Source organism: Aythya fuligula, chromosome 18, assembly GCF_009819795.1.
Source record: "Aythya fuligula isolate bAytFul2 chromosome 18, bAytFul2.pri, whole genome shotgun sequence".
Taxonomy (NCBI): domain Eukaryota; kingdom Metazoa; phylum Chordata; class Aves; order Anseriformes; family Anatidae; genus Aythya; species Aythya fuligula.
The window spans coordinates 6,283,856-6,303,859 of NC_045576.1; the positions used below are offsets into that span (position 1 = coordinate 6,283,856).

The 20,004-nt window shown below is 37.1% G+C and overlaps 1 protein-coding gene across 1 annotated transcript in view; it reads left to right on the plus strand.

Moving 5' to 3' along the window:
* The window catches only part of SMURF2 (SMAD specific E3 ubiquitin protein ligase 2), a 61,751-nt gene that overhangs the window by 31,800 nt on the left and 9,947 nt on the right, over positions 1-20,004 (plus strand). Inside the window, exons 4-10 of the mRNA XM_032199501.1 lie at positions 6,438-6,571; positions 7,753-7,818; positions 11,275-11,359; positions 12,631-12,714; positions 14,023-14,225; positions 14,398-14,482; positions 17,118-17,276. Of these exons, the coding sequence (XP_032055392.1) occupies positions 6,438-6,571; positions 7,753-7,818; positions 11,275-11,359; positions 12,631-12,714; positions 14,023-14,225; positions 14,398-14,482; positions 17,118-17,276 (816 nt within the window). The remainder of the gene's footprint in view (positions 1-6,437; positions 6,572-7,752; positions 7,819-11,274; positions 11,360-12,630; positions 12,715-14,022; positions 14,226-14,397; positions 14,483-17,117; positions 17,277-20,004) is intronic.

Here is a 20,004-nt window from a genome sequence, read left to right on the forward strand (position 1 = left end):
TAAACCTCTTTTTATGTGTTACTTAACCTAAATGCTGATTTGTATAGAATTTACCTGAAGACATATGCATGCAGATTTCAGACCTCTGTCCTGCCACACCCTCTCCAAGACTGGCCATCCATTTGTGAAGATTTAGCTTGAGCTTTTTCAACAGTAGTTAACAGTCTGCACAGTGACTTTTATTTACGGTGGAATTCTAGAGTAGATTGCCCTGATCTTGCAGCCTGCTGCCCCCTGTATTGGAAGGCTTTTTTTCTGTCCCTTTTCACCCTCTTTCCCAATTCACTGCGTATGCGCATGCAGCATCCCTTGCACTGGCTCTATCTGACTTCTGGGTAAATGGATTCAATTTACGTAACCCCCAAGAAGGCAGTTGGATGGGGGAAGTTATGTGTGTATTTTTTGCCAATTAAACCAGCTGTGTTGGGTCAGCAGCAGTGTGTTTGTGCTACTGTATTAACTTGCATCAGGAGCAAATTCTTGAGGTAAATCTCTCGGTCATCTCCACTTGCTGTGCTTTGGCTTCCAGCATCAAGCATCTCTGCACTGGATCTCCCTGGATGAAGCTGAACCACAAGCTGCATTCCTTGACTGTCACTGATGGTCTGCTGCTCACAGGAGCTGGAGTCGACAGAATCATACTAGATCTAGTCTAAAGAAAAATCACTGAAAAGCAAGCATATGCTTTTATTGTTGTTTAGCTAGGTGGGCCCATTAATGAGTATTAATGCATAGCTTTACAGGGTTAAAAGGAGAGTAAGATGGAAAGGAAAGTGCTGTCAGTATGATGGAGTCTTTATGCGTAAAGCCTTCCTGTAACCTCTGGACAGCTTGTGAAGGGTTGCTTGCGAAGGAGGAATGATGGACCTTAATTCTGTGGTTATCTGCTGCTAAGTTCTATGTCGAAACTGTCAGCAGTTCCCCACTTTTCCCCCAGTATCTGCCAGCTGTTACTTCATGTTTGAAGCGCTGTGGTAGCAATGCCAATGAGGAGTTGACAGGAATGGGTTATGAGGGCTTTTAAATGCTCCACATTCTCATGATTTGGAGACTTGGGTAACTTGTAGAAAGGAGGGGGAGCAGAGGACGTGGGAAACAAGGGAGGATGTTAATATGCAATGACAGTAATGGAAAAGATAGTAAAATCTTTTGGAAAAAAAAATCCTTTCTGGTTATAATTTTCAAGGAAAGACGAATAGAAGGTATTTTTACATTGTTTTATGACATGCAAGTATACAGAGCATTTCTAATCCAAACTACAATTCAGTGTTCTGGCAAGCCTTGTAATTTTCAAATAAGCCCCTCCTTCTCAAAATTTTCTTTATTATCGTTTATCCCATCTTATTGTCTTACCTGTCATTCCTTGCTTAACTCTATGGAAATGTATTTCCATTTATAAGCACCAGTTCACTAATCTTCAATTCCTATTTGAAACAGCAAGAGACAATCACTTGTCTTTAATACAACAGTCTGTCTGCCAGTCACTGTTTGGCTTTTATTTTAGGATAACGTTTTACTGTAATATACCTAGTGTCAGGTCTCAACTGAACCTATTATCTGAACCAGATAATAAGATAACGAACTTCTCCTTTTGGAGAGAAAAAAAAAAAAAAAGTAATAGTTACCATCCTACTGCTAAACACCTGATGGCAGACCTCATAGCCTACAGGACTTAATATTCCCTTTCTTTGAAAATAATCATATATTTTACAACTCTTACAACTTTGTAATATTTACCCTAACAACACACCATTGCATGGGAACACTAGCCTGACTTACGACACTTCCACTGTTACAGGAAATACTTTGCACACCAAGCATAACCAATAGAGTCTCGGTGGCAGAATGCCTGCTTGCTTCTGTCACCACAAAGTGTAGGAAATCCACCAGAGGAAGGGTTATATAGATTTAATTTTTTTTAAGCAAAACATTGCTTTTTTTCCATCCATGAAGAATTTTGCTGTTCTTTAACAGATTGTAATAGACTGATGTGCAGGAAAACTGTCTCTTAGCCATGTTGGATTAACACTGTGGCTAATTAATCTTGTGTATCATGTAAATGGCATAATAAGATGGATCTGTTGCGGTATATTTACAGAATAATGTCTGAGTTAGGTGGCTAATTCAAAGAGAATTTTTGTTTGGTTAACCTGATTCAGCATAATAGATACTCTGTTGTATAAGATTTTAAAAAACATATATTTCTGTGGTGTTGTAAAGAACAAAAAAGGGTTTGTTTTTGCCTTACATGGCCCTTAATTCAGATTTTAGTGTGAAAGGAAGCGGCTGAATTAGTTGCTTAGATTCTTCAGTCTAGATGGGTGTGTGTAGAGGGGGAAATCTGGGAGGCTGTCCAGAAAGAGATTGCCAAATAGTTGCTGTCTGGATGCAGTTCAATGTCAGTAAAATACCATGCTTGCCCTGGATGTATTCCCCTTCCTTATTTTCAGTCTTGTTTGTGTTTTTCCTGTTGTTCAGGCCTTTGCTCAAAGCTTTGGATAACCAGACTTAATGCATTTACAGGTCTTCTTGCTTCCAAAGCATTTAACCACTATCTAAACCAGTAGTTTAGAAACTTATCAAATAGTCTTTTTCTCTTCCTTCCCCTTTCTTCCTTTCTGTCATAGTGTTGATCTCTCCTACAACCTTCCCATGCTCACCTGTGCTCTCTAGCCTGTTCTAGCCCTCCCTCTCAGCCTCTGCCTTTAAGGTATAGCAAGTCATAACATCTATTTACCTCTTAAAGGATCTAAAATCTCCATCGAAACCTAGTTCCTGGTCCCATCTTTACTCTGTGGCCTGCCAATCTGCACCCCCCGGCTCCAGGAAGGACCCATGGCTTTACTTCCTTGTTACGCCTCTCAGATGCAATTGGTTTGCTGTAATTTCACCCAGCTTCTGCAGCTTCCCAAAATCTCACTGCAGGTTCTAGTGCTGTGTGGTGCCTTTGCCTTCTCAAGCCACTGCAGTGCCCTGGCAGAATCACCACACTTTCCTACGGTCCAACTTTGCTTTGCCACTGCTTAGTTATTGCTAACGATCCTAGATTTTACAGTGTCTTTTAGGTTTAATTCAGCGTTGGGCTGGGAAGTACTGGGGAGGAGAATGGAGCAGCCAGCCAGTGCCACATGTGTGTGCTGTATTCCTGTGTTAAGCCACAGCCCCTGGCTTGGTGTTCTTTTCACCATCCTGCAGATTCAAAATACCCCTCAGCTACTCCCAGAGATGAGAGCTATGTCAGGGTGGGGAGAAGAGGAAAAAATTGGGATGATATTTTTTGTTCTGCTCCTTCTCTAGTATGAAAACAGCTGATACCTCAAAGCATAACACTACCATTATATTGAATATATATATGCATATATATATATTCAATATATAAATAGGAAAATGGAGAACTTAACTAAATAAATTGTCCAGGTCGTAAAAAAGAGTCTATGTGACAGCATGGATTAGAAATAGGGAATTCCTGGCTTCCAAGCCTGAGTTCATAGCTCTTGATGTTGCATTTTTCTCTTTCTGGAGGGAGTACATCTGGCTTGTGATCAGGAAGAGATGTGTTTTTTCAGCGGTAATTTTTTTCCACTTTCTTCATTCTGCTTTTCTACCAAGCTGAACTCTTCAGGGAAAATGTGTATAATGCCATGGGGCTGAAAAGTTGCTCGATACCAAACCTTCCTGAGTGTGATACGGTGGCTCAGAAGGCAATACTACCCTAGCAAAGATGACAAATTAACAATTGTCCCTATGTTTTAAAATTTGATTAAAATATTTTAGAGTTTTCCAGTATTGCATTTACTTGATTTTTGTCTAGAAGTGAAAGTGCTAAGAATAGGCAGTTTTCATAAAATTTCCAAACACGCAATTCTTATCCAAAGCCCTAATTTTACAGATTCAGGAAATACAGGAAAATAGACCAGATGCTCTGCAGTTAAAAAAAAAAATGTATATGGAAATTGAATTTCCAGGTTTCCACTTCACTAATCCTATTATCTTTGTTGAAGGATTTAAGCTGTGAAATAGATACTGCTGATGGGATTGAGTTTAAAAAATAAAAATAATAATAAAAAAGAACCTCCAAGAACTTGAATAAGTAGTGTAAGGAGGAAGAAAGAAGCATCCAATAAAATGAAATTGTTTATTTTAACTTATTCACTTAAATTTTTGGAACATTCTTTTTTAATAACAAGTAAAATTCCTAGCTAAGCTTTTATGTTGGAACTTTATTGCCAGATGATGTAAAACAAATGTAACTTATCCACCAAACGAATTGGAAATGTCAACTTGTCCTACCATCACTCTCTAAATGCAACCATATATTTTCATGCCTGAAATTATGCAGAAATATAGATGAAGCATTTCACTGTAAAGCCAACTAGCAGTTATGAACTATTTATTTTCTTCCTTTGGTTTAGGAAAAAAACAAAAAAGGACGTTTTCATTTTGAAAATGCAGCATCTTGCTTATTTCCTTTAAAAATGTGAATTAGCCAGTTTTTCAGGTGCAAAAAACTGAGTAGGCTCTAGTAGTTCTGTAGAAGTCTTCACCTGTTTGGTACGGATAGCTTGCTGTCTGTAGCTCAACCATGAGCACCTCACCCTGAGATGTTACAGTAATTCTTGGAAACTGTGTTGTATATTCAGCTGTTCTACGTATTATTCAAACTGTTCTGTTATGAAATTGTGTTTAACCATATACCTTTGACTTTTTTAAAGCAACAAGGAAAACTGGAAAATTCAAGACAGGTCATGATAAGTCTTTATTTTTAAGTGCACCTAACTTGTTCTCCATAAGAATTTATTTTAAGTACATGAAACATTGTAGACTGCAACTGTGCACGTGAATACCCATCTTCATCTCTTGTTTCTCTATGCAAAATTGGCATTGTCAAGGTTGTAAGGCCAGAAATCTTACATATCTTATGTAATCAGCTTACTATTCCAAAAACCTTGGATTTTGTTTAAGTTATTATTTTCTTTTTTAAATTGTGCATTGGTTATTTTAAACTAAACTAATGTATGTGCCTATAGTTAGTCTTTTCTGTCTCCTACTTCTTGGATCGGTCCCTGTCTGTAGGTGATTTAAAAAAAAAAAAAAAAAAGTTGTCAAAGTTCTGCTTTGAGTTTTATACAATAAAGGAAAAAAGGGGGAAGTGTTAATTGAGAGCTTATGTGATCGGAAATGCAATTTTAAACTATGAGTGCTAGTTCAATTGCTTGGTTTGCCAACCTTGACAGTATCATTTGTACCTTTATGAAAATATTAAGGTGATTTAAAGCCAGTAAAGCCTTCGTCAGCAAGGGAAAGGTATATAGAAATTAATTGAACTGTTTGATTAGTTTTCCTTCAAAATGAAACAAAAAAACTCTTGGAACTAAATTACAGAAGGCCAGAATCTGTGATCTGGGAATGGAGGACTACAAACAGTTCTCAGGCCCCAAGCCTTAATTACAAATTAATTTTCCTCAACTTGAAATAACTATATTATTCAATGTTGGCATTGGCTGACGTATCTTAGATGCTTTGAAATTGTCCTCTGAAAACCAAAACTAGCTCACAAAGTAATTGCTTCTGACAAGCAAAACTTGAAGCAATAAAGTAAAAATATAATAGCCTATAGTGTCCATGTTCCCTGAAGCTGGTGAGATGCAGATCTAGGCTTTGCAGTGTATTCCCATGGTAATGCTGACAGGACATGATTCCCATTTCAGCAGTGGGTAGGAAGGGAACATGGCACTTCCCAACAGGTATGACATGAACGTTTTGAAATGAGTCACACTTGTAATGTAATGTATTTTTCAAACTGGGCCTTTCTTGAGCTTTCTTAGTACTAAACTAGCTTCCCAAAGGTTCATTAACTGCAGGTGTGTAAATAGCTTTACCTTCTGGTTCCCTTGAGCGCTTAAAAGAGCATGGAAACTAGGGTGAGTTGCATTCCCAGTGCTTGGAAGAGTAGCCTGAAAAGAAGCAACAGATGGAGTGCTGCAAAAGGATGCTAAACTATTATTTTCTGTCCTGGCATTTGAAGTGCTCTGCCTGCTAGCGCTGCTAATAACTACATCTTCCACAAGCATCACCATTGTTTTCAGTTAGGCTGAACATAGGCATGAATCAAAGCATGCTTACAGCCTTGAAGAGATGTGTTCACCTGGGACAGTCCAGAGTCTGTTAATGCTACTGTTTTAAACAGATATTGGTAGCCTTCTTCCATAAGTGGGATTTTAGATTACTTTGTATTCAAGTAAATTCCTTCATAAGATGTACTTTCACTAAATGTGTACATTATCTCTGCAGATGAGTTGTGCTCTCTTGCAGTATGTTCAATTTTTAATGTAATGATTGATGATCTTTGTTGTTTTTTTTTCCTTAAGGTGATTTCTGGAGCATCTTCAAAGTATTCAATGAGTGCCACTCACAGTACTGTTCTTCACATTTTTCAGATATATTGGGAAGTCAGATTCAATAACAATCAGCGTGTGGAATCACAAGAAAATTCATAAAAAGCAGGGAGCTGGTTTTCTGGGTTGTGTGAGACTTCTTTCAAATGCAATCAACCGCCTTAAAGACACTGGTTGTAAGTAAGCTCAACACTACTGTTTCATCTCTTTCAGACCTCTTTTATGCACAGAATTGTTGAAGATTGACACATAATTGAGTTGTTGTTGTTTTATGAAGCTTGTATATTCCAATTGGTTTGGTAGTTTACCCTCTGCCACAAAGCACTGCTATAGGTAGGATGGGCAGGTCAGAGAACATAACTTGCCTTTGGCTTTTCAATTCTCTTGGCCCCGTTCCTGTAGACAGTGGTAACTTCAGTGCGGCAGTCTGGTTGCAGATTGTTAAGACTGAACTTGTATGTGTTGGAATTTTAAAGGAAGACAGATTCAGGTTACCTTCAGAAATAGGTGCATTAAAGGGTAGATGAAAACTAAGTATCTCTTCAAGTGAAAGTTACATTTTAAAATGTCTGGGTCTTCAAAAGTAACTTAGTAAGTCTTGTCATAAAACATTAAGTGCTTTATAACACAGCTCTTTGTATTTACTCCTGAAAAAATTAACATATACGATGAAGTTTTCTTGTTATCCTGTTGGATGCCATTTACAGTGATCGGTCACAATGCACACCTACTTCTGAACAAAATTTGGCACACCATTTGTGATGGAAAATTGGTGGTTGCCAATAAAGATCACTTTAAAAAAAAAAGTAACCTGCTGGCAGAGAAGCATTCTGATTCTATTTCAAGTAACAGGCTTCCTGGTGACAATCATAAATGAAATTCTCATTTTTAAATATTTGTTACTAGATAAACATTTCAGTGCATTACGTGTTGCTTGGTTTTATGAAGTTCTATCTACATAGTGTGGAACAAATTCTGTAGGCTAGCTCTGTGCTGTACCAATATGAGATGACATATAGGGATGGCAGTGGCATTTCACAAGGGGTGAGAGTTCAAGTTGCTTTTGGAGAGTTGTTTGAGCCATCTAAACTAGCATAATGTAAACTTCTGTCAACTGATGGAGCTTCATATAGTAGGAAGAAAACGTACTTTAATCTTTTTTTCTGTTTCAGAATTACAGAAGATGATGTCTTACGATCTTTAATTTTCTTTCCCTGCTTCCTCCCCTTTGCTCCCCCCATATCTTGAAGTCTTAAGTATTTTATGTTAGGATGAATTTTGTTCTGATGGTACTTCAGCCTGCATTTCAAAAGCAACAAAATGTTGTATGATTTATACTTTTTTCTTTGTTCTATAGATCAGAGATTGGATCTGTGCAAACTTGGGCCAAATGATAATGATACTGTTAGAGGACAGATAGTAGGTAAGTAGGTAAAAGTAGGTTTTTAATCTTTTAGTTCACTTAGAGCTTAGAAGTAGCTGTGGAAATACACTACCTAGAAATCAATTTTTTTAAATTCAGTGTCTAGTGCCAAAACCATTGACCTCAAGACAAAAGTGTGTGTATGTGTAAAATTATAACTGTTGGGATAGTTAAGACCATACACATATAATACAAAATGTATTTAGAAAGTGTTGAATTTCACTCTAAACAATGGTGGCAGTTCAAGCCTGAACCCCCTGTGGAAATACTGAGTACAAATGTCTTGGCCATTGAGAGTTCCAGTAAAGCTGTGGTTCCTGTAGGTTTTGTGCAAGGATAGAACATCTTGCTGTAACAGGAGAGTATTTTTAAAATGGTCAGTTCATTTAGGGTTATTAAGAGGCCTGTCACCGGTCTTGATAACTGTGCTTTGTTGTTCTGCTACTTCATAAACGTTAAATAATTATATTTTAAAAAAACAAACAAACAAGAAACTTCTTGAGGCTGGCAAATTGAAAAATAAGCATCCCACAAATAACTTCATAAACCTCCTTTTGGTGCATTGTTGGTTGTTTCAGAGGACAGTGTTTCAAACAGGTAACGTAAGATGTCAAAAAGATGTGGATCGGGATAAGAAGTCTATATTTATGGCAAGGTGTTAGAGTCTTTGGAGACGGGAGTTTAAAAAGTGAGTTTGTATGTTCAGTATTTAGTTCAATTCTTATTTCAAATAATATCCAGGCATCATCCTTATTTAGTCAAACAGAGAAAGCTATTGAAAAAACAATTGGCAAATAGGGGCTTCATTGTACATCTTTGTTTTCCTCAAAGTCCTGTTGGTTAATATCTAAGACTTTCTCTCTTCATGTTGCTTTCATCATCTGTCTAGCATCCGATCTGCAAGTGTTTGCACAGTGTTCACATAAGAGTAAGGTGGCAGAATAGGATCAAATGATGGTAGAAATGTGGAACTGTAAGTGCACTGCTGATGCTTCCAGACCATTCTTGAACATTAAATTTTCCATTTGAGCTTGCACAGAGGAATAAAGAATAAAACAGTCATCCTTCTAGGGTGTGTTGTGTTGTCAGTTTGGCTTGCTTTTTAGTTTGTGCTCCAGTATGCTGGTCCCTGGATCACCCATGCTGTGTATATCCTGTTGTTTTTTTGCGCGTGTGTGTGTGTTTGTTTTTTGCTTCTGTTGGGTTATTGTTAGGTTTTTGTTGTTTGCTTGTTTTATTTTGTGGAGTGCTTTTTAAAAAGACTGAGCACAGCTGAGGAGGGAGCTTGTTCAGGGCCTGCTCCAAACAGCAGAGATGCCCTCTGCCCACAGCAGTCCTTCAGACATGATACTAGCAGGGATTGTACCCTCACACCGTGATGTGCTCTCATGCTGCCCTCCAGAGTATGCAACGTGCATCCTTGTTGTCACAAGCTGAGAATAATAGTCTTAATTTGGGCACTTCAAACAAGAGAGAACAAAACAAGCTAACAAACAAAGAGTTCTCAAGGCTGTTGGGATGCCAAATGGGAAACCTGGGTCAAATACTATGCAGTGTGGGCATGGCCAATACACTTCAGATGTGTCAGAGATAACTCACTGTCAGTGATGTGGCCAGAAACCAGCCTGACCAGCTGGCCTAACCTGATGTGGTCATGAGAAGTGGTATAGCCAAAGCAGCATTTGTTCATTTGGCATGCTTCTTAGGCTGCGTCCCTAGTTAGCAGGAGCTGCTGGGTCATGCATTAAACCTAGGAAAAACACAGCTTGTCAGGTTACAGCAGAGACAGTTAGAACACATCTGTATGTTCTACTTTATGCTGTTACTGTCTGAACAGTTTCCTCGGTCATGGCTGTGTTTGAATTTGATGCATGTGTGGTAGGACTGCAGAGACTCCTGTCCCTTCTGTTGAAATTCTCATTGTTAATCTCCTTACGTTTTAATATTTCTTCGCTAATGCAATTTTGTTGAATGAGTCAATGAGCCTGAGTAGAACTAGGTAATTCTACTGCAGTTACATGGTGAGAAAATGCTGTTTAAAAATAAGTAACAAAATAGAATAAGAGATAAATGTACTCTCAGTACTTTTAATGATAAACCCACTTAAATGAAGAAGCTATGGGAAATTGAAAAACAAGATTCAAATGTGATACCTTCAGAGGATAATAATGTTACAAATCAAGTTCACAGTGGTCATGACTTCATAATCTGGGTCAGGGAGCAAGGGGATCTCTATCTTAAAGTCCTAAGGTTATCTTCAAAGGGGGGAAAGAAAAGGGGACTCTTGTGAGTAGTAGATGCAAAGGGCACCTGAACTGTGTCTTAATCTTGCAGCTGTCTTCTGTGCCACCATTTTATTTCTGATGTGGCGGCGCAGAAAAAATGAATCCTTACTCATTACAAAATGAAGCCGTACACAAATTTTGGTCCACACATAGGCAAAGAGGAGGTAATTGCCTTTGTTTAGTTTCATTTTTCTGTGTGTATTGCTTGCCAAACCTTACCTATATGCAGCAGTGTGAACTTGTGTGGGTTTGTTGCAGAATAAATACATCGTCTAAGATTTCATTTTGTTTGAAATTAAATTTAAAGTGTCTTTCACTCTACAAAGGTGCAGGGTAATGTTAGTGTTCATGGAAGACAAGGAGTAAATACCAATAAGGAATAAGGCAGTCAGGTGCTTCAAAACATGTTGTTGTTGAAAGTTTGGTGTCTCTGGCAAAAGTTACCAGTACTATTACATCTGTTTGCAACTTTGTGATCTGGATGAATGTTTGCTTGTGTCTAGATTAAGGTCTTTGAGTTTTTCACTTTACATGTAAACACGGCTTTGTTGTCCAGAGGTAGAGTAGTGCCACTTCAAGAAATGTGTGCCACAGCACATACTTAGTTCTTAAATAATCACTTTGTTGTTAAAAGCAAATTAAAAGCTCTTTAAAAGCCAAAAGCAAACAAAAAGTGGTTAACTTCTGCCTGATTTTGTGTGTTTGTGTGTGTAGAATTTAATGTGCACACAAAATACATAGTAAGGAGACAAAACTATAAAGAATTTCTTGTTTTAGAGCCTCCAATGAGCGGTTCTCCCTTCATGTTAGCAGTGCTGGTGCTAGCACTGTCCCGCTTGCCGCTGGGGCCATTCTGCATGAGGTGCTACCAGGGCAGCTTGTTACGTTACAGTCTGCTTCGTACAGGGAAAAGCTAATGACAGTTTGAGTTAGCTTCTTTTCCTGCCTTAACTTGCATTCATGTTCTTTGAGGTAGCTTTCTAAAGTAGTATGTAGAGAACTACGTGTGTGAAAATGTGTTGTTGCTGTATAATTTTGATTGGTGGGAAGGAAAAAATATCCAGAACGTGGTTCAGTTTAGCCCTCCAAACTTTGCTGTTTCTCTTTCAACTGTAACTGTAATTCACATGCAGGTGTCATATCTTTAATAATTCTTTTATTATCTTAATAGTAAGTCTTCAGTCCAGAGACCGAATAGGCACAGGAGGACAAGTTGTGGATTGCAGTCGTTTATTTGATAATGATTTGCCAGATGGGTAAGTTGACTCCACTGTCAATACAAATACAGCTCAGACAACAGACTTCTGCAGTAATGAGAAGTCAAAGTAAAAATAGGTTAATTTATTTTTATTCTTACACTTGAGTACTGCATTTTTAAATTTAGGAACAGGTGATAAGCCAGCCAGGCTATGCAGAGTATTTAAGAGTTTGACCCGTGTCACTCTCTCTTTTGTTTTTTTTTTTTAAATGAGAGGTGGCATATAAACATAAATGCAGTTTTAAAATACACTTTTTTTCCACATTATAGAATTGATAAGCTACTATAAGCTTAAGTCACTGCTGGCTGATTGGCTTCATCCGTATAGTAGTTTTGTAGCAATGTAGTGAGCACACAGGCTTTGCTGTCTTCTACAGAGCCGTGTAAAAATGGATCACTTTTTTTCTTCCATGTAAATTGTGAATAAAACATGATTGGAAGAGCTAATGGAGCCTGAGTTCTTGCTGCATTTACCTGCCAAATGCTGGGTTTGGGATTTTGATTTATCCCTGTGAGAGTTAATGACATCATTAACACCTAGCAAAAAGTTTTGCAAATACAGAAAAACTCTTTATTTTAGGTTGTGGTGCTGTCATCAACTTTTTCAGAGCAAACATAGAACCTTTGAATGTGATTCTTTGCAGGTAAAGACAAGACAAACTGATAATTCAGGTGATGAGCTTTAAATTGTAAATTATCATCCAAGTCCTAAACAGCAATTTTTTAGTTTGTGGTTTGAGGAAGTCAAAAGCATATTTGAAAATGCTTTTGCATTTTCACTTTAAAATGTTAATTGTGTAAATATTGCTTACATAATTGTGTAACTTCACAGTTGTATTGTCTCATGTATTTTGAAGTGCAAAAATAGGAATAAAAAAATCTTGTTATTTGAAAGTGATTTTTTTCAGTGAAGCAAGTGTTGGTGAAAACACTACAAGAGGACTTATAAGGACAAACAAAGTTAAATTTAGAAAACTAAACATGATGTTTCCAAAAAGTTTCTGTTTATGGTTAATTGGATTTAATTAGAATTCAAATATTTATTGAACATGGTATGATATTTTTAATGATATGCCTAGTTCCAAGGGAGAGAAGCATGTAAAATTAATTGAGAGTTGAACTTTCAGTTGTTTCCTGTTACCTTGTTCAGCTAATATGATTCATAATAGTGTACGTCTTCCTGAGTTGGCATTTATGTTGGAAACATTTAGTGCCCTGGTTTCCTGGAAATACCACTCATTGCCTTATCTCTCAATGTCTGAATTCTAGGTGGGAGGAACGGAGAACTGCTTCTGGAAGGATCCAGTATTTAAATCATATTACACGAACAACTCAGTGGGAACGACCAACACGGTAAGAAATTGTTCAGGAGACTGTGTATGTGGTGAAGTCTGTTTGCTGACCAGGAGCACTGACCGCAAGGGAGTCTAAGTGTCTCTACCAGGAAGTATTCAGCATTCCTTAGAGTCCCTGTACAAACGCCGTGTGCTTTTATTTTCTAACATCTTACTTCTTCATCCTGTCCAGTATTTATTTCAGAATAATCCTTCTGACTAGATTTTCTTCTCCCTAAATACTAGCATGTTTGTTCTCCTGTATAGCTGCTATGGTAGAACCATATAAATACAGCCATTATAGTGTGGAGACATTGACATTGTAAGAGGCGAATAAAGATCGTGATCTATGTCTCAGCTATGTGCATGTTATGACGGTGTAAAGCAGAACTTTAAAAACTGGTTGCTACAGAACATGTTTTAAAATCATTACAATCACCTGCTCTGATAACCAAAAATATGCATTGCAAAGCATTTCTTCAAACCAGTTTTGCTGTTACCTGAACTGTGGACAGTGTCAGTGCATGTTTTTCACTCTTCTGCAGACTGTCTGTGCCTAGTAACTCTCTCTTGCACCCTCGATAAATATTATTCCAGTCTCTGTATGTAACCATATTTGACTTAAAATAATGTAAACTGTTAATGCTGCCAGCTCTGATATATATTAGCAGTTTTAAAGTGACTGAACGTACTGAACAGCTTTTTAATGTCTGTCTATTCTTTTCTGGTATGTTAAAACACCTATTCTAAGCACTAGATATGTTCACCATAGAAAAATAAATACAAAATACATAGCTTGGTTAGGGGGTTTCCTGCATTCTTATCAATCCCTCTAATCCATTTTACATCCTTTTAAAAGCAGCACTGAGATATGAAACCATAACATTCAGTGTTTCCTCTTGCTGTCAAGCTCTTGAGAACAACTGTTTCTATCTCACTTAGCCCGTTTTCACCATCCTCGCCTAATAACCTTCCTTAAAAGTTAAAAGGACTAATTAGACCTTATGGCTTCTTCAGCCATATGAAGGCAAGTGAGAAATCTTGAGCTATATGCTGCTCATAAAATAAGTTTCACTCTCTGTTTTTTACTATTGTTTTTTTTAGGGTGGGAACTGCTCACATGAGCATTTGATATGATCTTGATCTTGCAGCATCATGTACTAACATGTCAGGTCAGACCATAGCACAGATGAGGAGGTCTAGTGATCGCTTTGGGCTGAACAGAACAGCAGCTTGCTGTCCATCGTCAGGGCATCCTGCTCCACGGATAACTGTGACAGAAGCTTCGGGTAGAGGAAGCACATAATTTTCACATTTTTCCCAACAGGCCAGCATCTGAATACTCCAGTCCAGGCAGACCGCTGAGCTGCTTTGTGGATGAGAACACTCCAATTACGGGAACAAACGGTGCAACATGTGGGCAATCATCAGATCCCCGGCTGGCAGAGAGGAGAGTCAGGTCACAGAGGCACAGGAATTACATGAGCAGGACACACTTGCACACTCCTCCTGATTTACCTGAAGGCTATGGTATGTAAATTAAAAATAATGTATTGTACTTCTCCTGGGGAGCAGGGAAAATGGGTTATATCTCATCATATATTAAATGCTTTTGATTACTTAGTTTGGGAGAATCAGTCTTTGTGAGTTTTTGTGCTGCATGTTTTGTTCTTATTGTTATTAATTTGTCTTGATTTCACAGAGCAAAGGACGACTCAGCAAGGTCAGGTCTATTTTCTGCATACTCAGACTGGTGTTAGCACATGGCATGATCCAAGAGTACCTAGGTAAGAAAATGATGAAAGTATCCTTAAGGTGTCAAATTAAAATAGTTTAACCAGTGCTCTTCTAATAGTTGTCTCTATAGTATTTAATATATAAATATTTACTGTTGGTTCTAAAAAACTCATTTTAACAAGTCATTCGTCAAAATAAATTGGTCTGTTTTCCTCACTTCTTCAGGTTATTAATTTAATGCAATGGAGAATCAAGAAACAAACTACAGTGATGTAGAGATTTTTTTTTTAATGTCAGACTCTGAAATTAACAAGACCTGAGAAACTGGCAATATAAGTTTATGAGGAACAAATTGTGTGACAAATGTGATAGTAAAATGTGATCATTTTAGATAGGGAGCAGACAAGGGAGAAAACTTTGGAAAATCTAGTGGGTGTCATGTATATTTAAGATGCAGCATTTGTACTGAACAGCACTCATCATTAAAAATTCACTTAATTTTACTTGGCTGTGAGAATTATTGTCCAATGTTCAGACTACCAAATATAATTAACTCAAGGAATGGGAAGTGTAGTATATTTTGAAGAAATTAATTGGAGACACTGGGTCATAAAAAGCCTGGAAGCTGAAATGGTGAGCAATGTTCAAAGTGCGGGGATTTTTTTTTTTTTTTTTTTTTTTTTTAAATAAAAAACAACCCAACCAACTGAAACAAGACAGAACAACAACAATTATTTTTTTTTTTACCACTTGGGTATGGTAGCAAATATCTAAAACTGCACTGGCTTTTTTACAGCTTTTTTCCCTATACAGAGCAGAAAAGACTATATACACTTTTAGCATGTATATTCATAGAGAAATTGTGTATGCTTTCAAGAATCTTATTAGTACTATATAAATGGGAATTCTGGGGAGAGGCAAATAGAGAAGCTGAAAGAGGTTGACCTATGATTAAAATACTCAAGCTGCTATTTCTGTTGCAGTTATCTCAACACTTAGGAGAAAATAAATCTGAAGTGTCCTTTTAGTTTAGTATCTTTATACAATGTGTATGTGTGTAAACGTTGCATATGATTGTGCACATGATTATTTCTGATGTATATGAAAGAAAAGCAAGAAAACGTGGAATTAATTGTTGGTTTTTGATTTTCTTTACAATACTACCCTGAGATTTTAGAAGACAATAATTTTCAACAGGATTTTTTTTCTTAATGTGTGCAGTTTGGAATTGGCAGCCAGTATTGGCATTTATGAGAATTGTAAAAACTCTGTTAGTTGCTGCTGGTGTTCATTCCCATGGAAATGGATTTTGACTCTCCTGGGAAGGATAAAGTGCCTCGTAGCCATAACTTCATTGCATTTTCAAATGATTCTTCTAATTGCTTTTAGTAGTCCTTTTGTGCTACAAAATTATCCTTTGTTATGATGCATTATCTGAAACGTGAGAGTGCAATAGAGTTGGCAGTTGTGTATTAGGAAGTATTTGTTTACATGATTTACGTATTATATAAAACTAGAAACTAGACTTCTCTAAAAAGAAGTCATATTAAGAATGAAGAAAGTTAAGTTTCCTCAAGTTTGTTTTGTAATGATTTTGTACAAAATCCAAGCTAGGACTGCTTTTAGGTGTGGCAACAAACTGTGTGAGTGTCTCTGAGAACAAAATTTGGCTGCTTGCATGTACCAGCCACGATGACAGGGGATAGAGCTTATGTCATTTCTAAGAAACACTGTATTTTATGCTAATATGCCACATTTAGCTAGTAAAAATAAACCCTACAGTTCAGCAGCACTGTGTGTATGGGTAATATCAGCTGAAGCTCATTCCCAGAGCCTGTATTTCCTTTAGTAGCTGTTAAGCTTTTTGAGTCCCTGTAGAGTGCATCTTTTCAGGCTCTCTGTTGCTCATCTCTTTACTCCCATCAACTCTGATGGTACTGCATGATATGAAGACTTGCACCTTCAAAAATAATGCTCTTGACAGGGTGAGGTATCCAAGGTGTGAATTGCATACATTTATTGACGTTTAAAAAACTAATACTTTTCTTCAGTGAGCCTCTGAAACAAATCTGTGTAATCCTAATTTCAGCAGAACTTTCTTGAGACCAATTAAGGTTTCTCTGCACTGCTCAGTGCAGAGCTGAGTCATTGTTTTTTGTTAGAGACCTGTTTGCTTCCCACTGGCACTTGGGGTTTGGGAGCAAAAATCAGCTGTGGCCTTCATGCATATTCCATGTATAGTTCTTCATGGAAAGTGTAACTCTTCAGAAATATACTTTTGTTTTGTAGGAGTTTTAGAAGTGTGATTCAGAGTTCCTTACATGACTAATGTTGTTTTAAAAATGTTTTCTGTCAGAATTGGTGTAGAACTGCAATTCCATTCTGGCAAATATGTCAGTGGCCTTTATTTTTGCTTTAAGCCTCTATTAATTTAACATCTGAAGTTAGTTTGTAAAAATGAAGGTTATTTGATAAGAATTTTTTTTCCCCGCGGCATGTGTTCTGGGGTGTGTGTTTTTTCTTTGGTGGGCTTGCACCTTGGGAGCAAAGATTCCAGCTGAACAGATCAAGTTTCTGAAACAATACATTTTCTCAGACTTCATGGAATTGTTCTGTTACATTTACGCTTGTTTGGCTCGGAGGCCAAATGCTGAGGTATTTTTCATTTTATATTTGTTTTCACAGGGATCTTAGCAACATCAATTGTGAAGAGCTTGGTCCCTTGCCTCCTGGATGGGAGATCCGAAATACAGCAACAGGCAGAGTTTATTTTGTTGACCATAACAACAGGACAACGCAGTTTACGGATCCACGGCTTTCTGCTAACTTGCATTTAGTATTAAAGTAAGTCTAAAGTCTCCAGCACATGTTGAGTGTAATAGAGGAAAGAAAGTTACTCTTAAGGGATACTAGATTTTATATCAAGATGTATTCCGCCATTCAGTAGTATTTGAAGCACAGCAGCAACAAAACAAATCAAAGCAAAAAAGTGAAACAAAACAAACAACAACAAAAAAAACCTCTAGCAGCATTTAGACAGGAATGTGGCTATTGTGATGCCAGGTGTGGGGGCCAGGAGGGAGGGAGGAAGCAAGTGCCTTCCCATGCAAAAGACTGGCCTGTGGAATTCATTCCAACAGCGAGAGGACTTTCTTTCCTTTTCTTTTTGCTTTGTACTACTTTCAGTGATGGAGTGCTTGCTTTAAAAATATCAGATTGCATTCAATACCCAATTGAGTTAGGCAAGGGTACAGAAGTGCCCAACTATTTTGCTGAGAGAAAGAGAAATAATTCAGCCCCTACATTCAGTTTTAGAGTAAGACTAGTTGAGGTGCTCTCAAAAATAAGACACCAATAATTTAAATTGGATTTGTTACAATTAAAAAACACTCTTTCCTCTGCATTAGTGCAGATACCACATTTTAATATCACAATTTTAAAAAGAGGAAGGGAAACTCAAAAAGGATTCTGGCTTTTGTTTTCATTCCCAAGTACTCACTTCATACTGAGGAACTCTACTGAAAATGGAAACCAAAAAGTGGGCAAACATTTCTGTTTTGCCTCGACATGGCTATCAGTTTGTCCAAGCTCTGCGGGAATTTGCTTCTATTGTTTCTCCTATTAACACCTTTTAATACTCTTGGGAAACACCTGTAACCTATTAAGTAGGTGTTAAGTGGAAGGAACAATAAAGAACTGGTAAGATAGAAAGTCATGTGCAGCCCTGGGCAAGGAATAAATGTGAGGAATAGTCCTTTTAAGGAAGTGAATCCTTGGGAAGAGAAGCTGAAGGAAACAATAATGGCAGCAAGCACTGAAAAGACAGAACCAAGGAATAAATATCCAGGAGTTGCATGTAATTTTATGCATAAAAGTTGGCTAGCCTTTGCCCAATGCCCATTTGAAGTTACTAGCCCAAGAGGGAGGCAAGTCTAGATATTGACAAATATTTGTTTAGAGAGTCATTGATTTTATTTTTGTATATTACAGAACATTAGTAAAAGTTCCCATCGTCCGGACAGTTAATGAGATTTAGATATGTAAACCAATAAAAAAACTTCAGACCCTCTTAACTACAACAACGTAATTCCTAGCTGTAGAACATTTAGTTAACTGGTCTGTATTTGAAATAAACTGTCCTTCACAGGTATGCTTATTTTTAAATGGTAGTAGGCACATAGTGGCTAGGTCAACAAGTGTTGTGAAGGACAATACATAGGTAGCTTTTCATCTAGAAAATCCACTTTGGCTTTCAAGTTCCAGAACCATTTTGCATTTTTTTAAACTTAAGCACACTGTAGTAGTTCTTTTTCATTTGTACATCTGTCTTTCATTAGGGAAGGATTTCAGAAATTCAACCAACAGTGTCATCAGCAAAATCTGCTGCCTGATAAATCTTTTCTGGTGATTATTCTTTTATTGCATAAAATGGAATATGTGAAAAAATGAAACCCACCTCATCATTTGTTCTTTAAAAAACAATAACAACAACAGAAAAAAAGAATCAGGCAATACGCCTTAGGCTTGTCATTTAAAAAATTATCTGAGAAATAAGTTTAGTGTTTGGGTGGAATGGGTGTGATAGTTCTAGGCTCAAAACTGTAATAAAGGTTTTATGTTCGGTGCTACTGACTTCTGTTGGGCTGAGTAAAGAAGTTTGTTCTTTCAGTGATGAAATTAGACGTTATGAAAATAATCGAACTTGTTAACCAATTCCGTTTTTAAAATATTGGCCAAAAATTCGTGTTAGGTTTTGATAGTTACGGTACCTGAAAAGTAGTTAGCTATATCCTCAAAGCACAGTATGCAATCAAGCATATACATTCAGCTGTGAAAACAAATTTAATAAATTACATTTAATTACTTTAAGTATGGCAGGTTGTTTAGCTAATACTACACTGATTATTTTTAGTCTAATATGGAGGACGGCATTTTATTTTTCTTCTTCTAGTGCTGCTTTATTTTAGTTTGGTTTAATTTGATGCACAGATCTTAAATTCATGCTCATTTTGGGGACTACGTTTCGTTTGACTAACTAGTTTTATGTCTAGGATACTGTGTTTTTATACTAAAAGAGTATACATAAAGGCAGTATGAATGTATGCTCACTTTAGTATGTAATTATGACCTTCTCTGGTTATTTTCACAAGATTGTCCTTATGGAATCAGAAAATGCAGAAGGCACAATAACATTTGCTGGTTGGACTAGATCCTGGAGGTCTTTTCTCAGCCTTAATGGTTGTCTGATTCTATGATTTCTGCTTTAATTTGTGTATCAATTAAATACTCTTTTACTTGTGATTAGCTCTAAATAAGAATCTCACTTGAAAGTATCATGATAAATGTTGAACCGTACTCTGGAACCACATCAAGTATCTCTGAGTTACTGTAATGGCTTAGTTTCTTGGGAGTTAATTTTTAAGTAACTGCAGTTTATTGTAGTTGATCACCTATAATGTGATCAGCTTGAGAATAAAGTTAATGTAGCCTTATTTAAAAACAAACCACAAAGATCTGTGAATCTAGCAAAATCAGTTAAACTAATCTCTATGCCCTAGTATGCAGGGCTTCA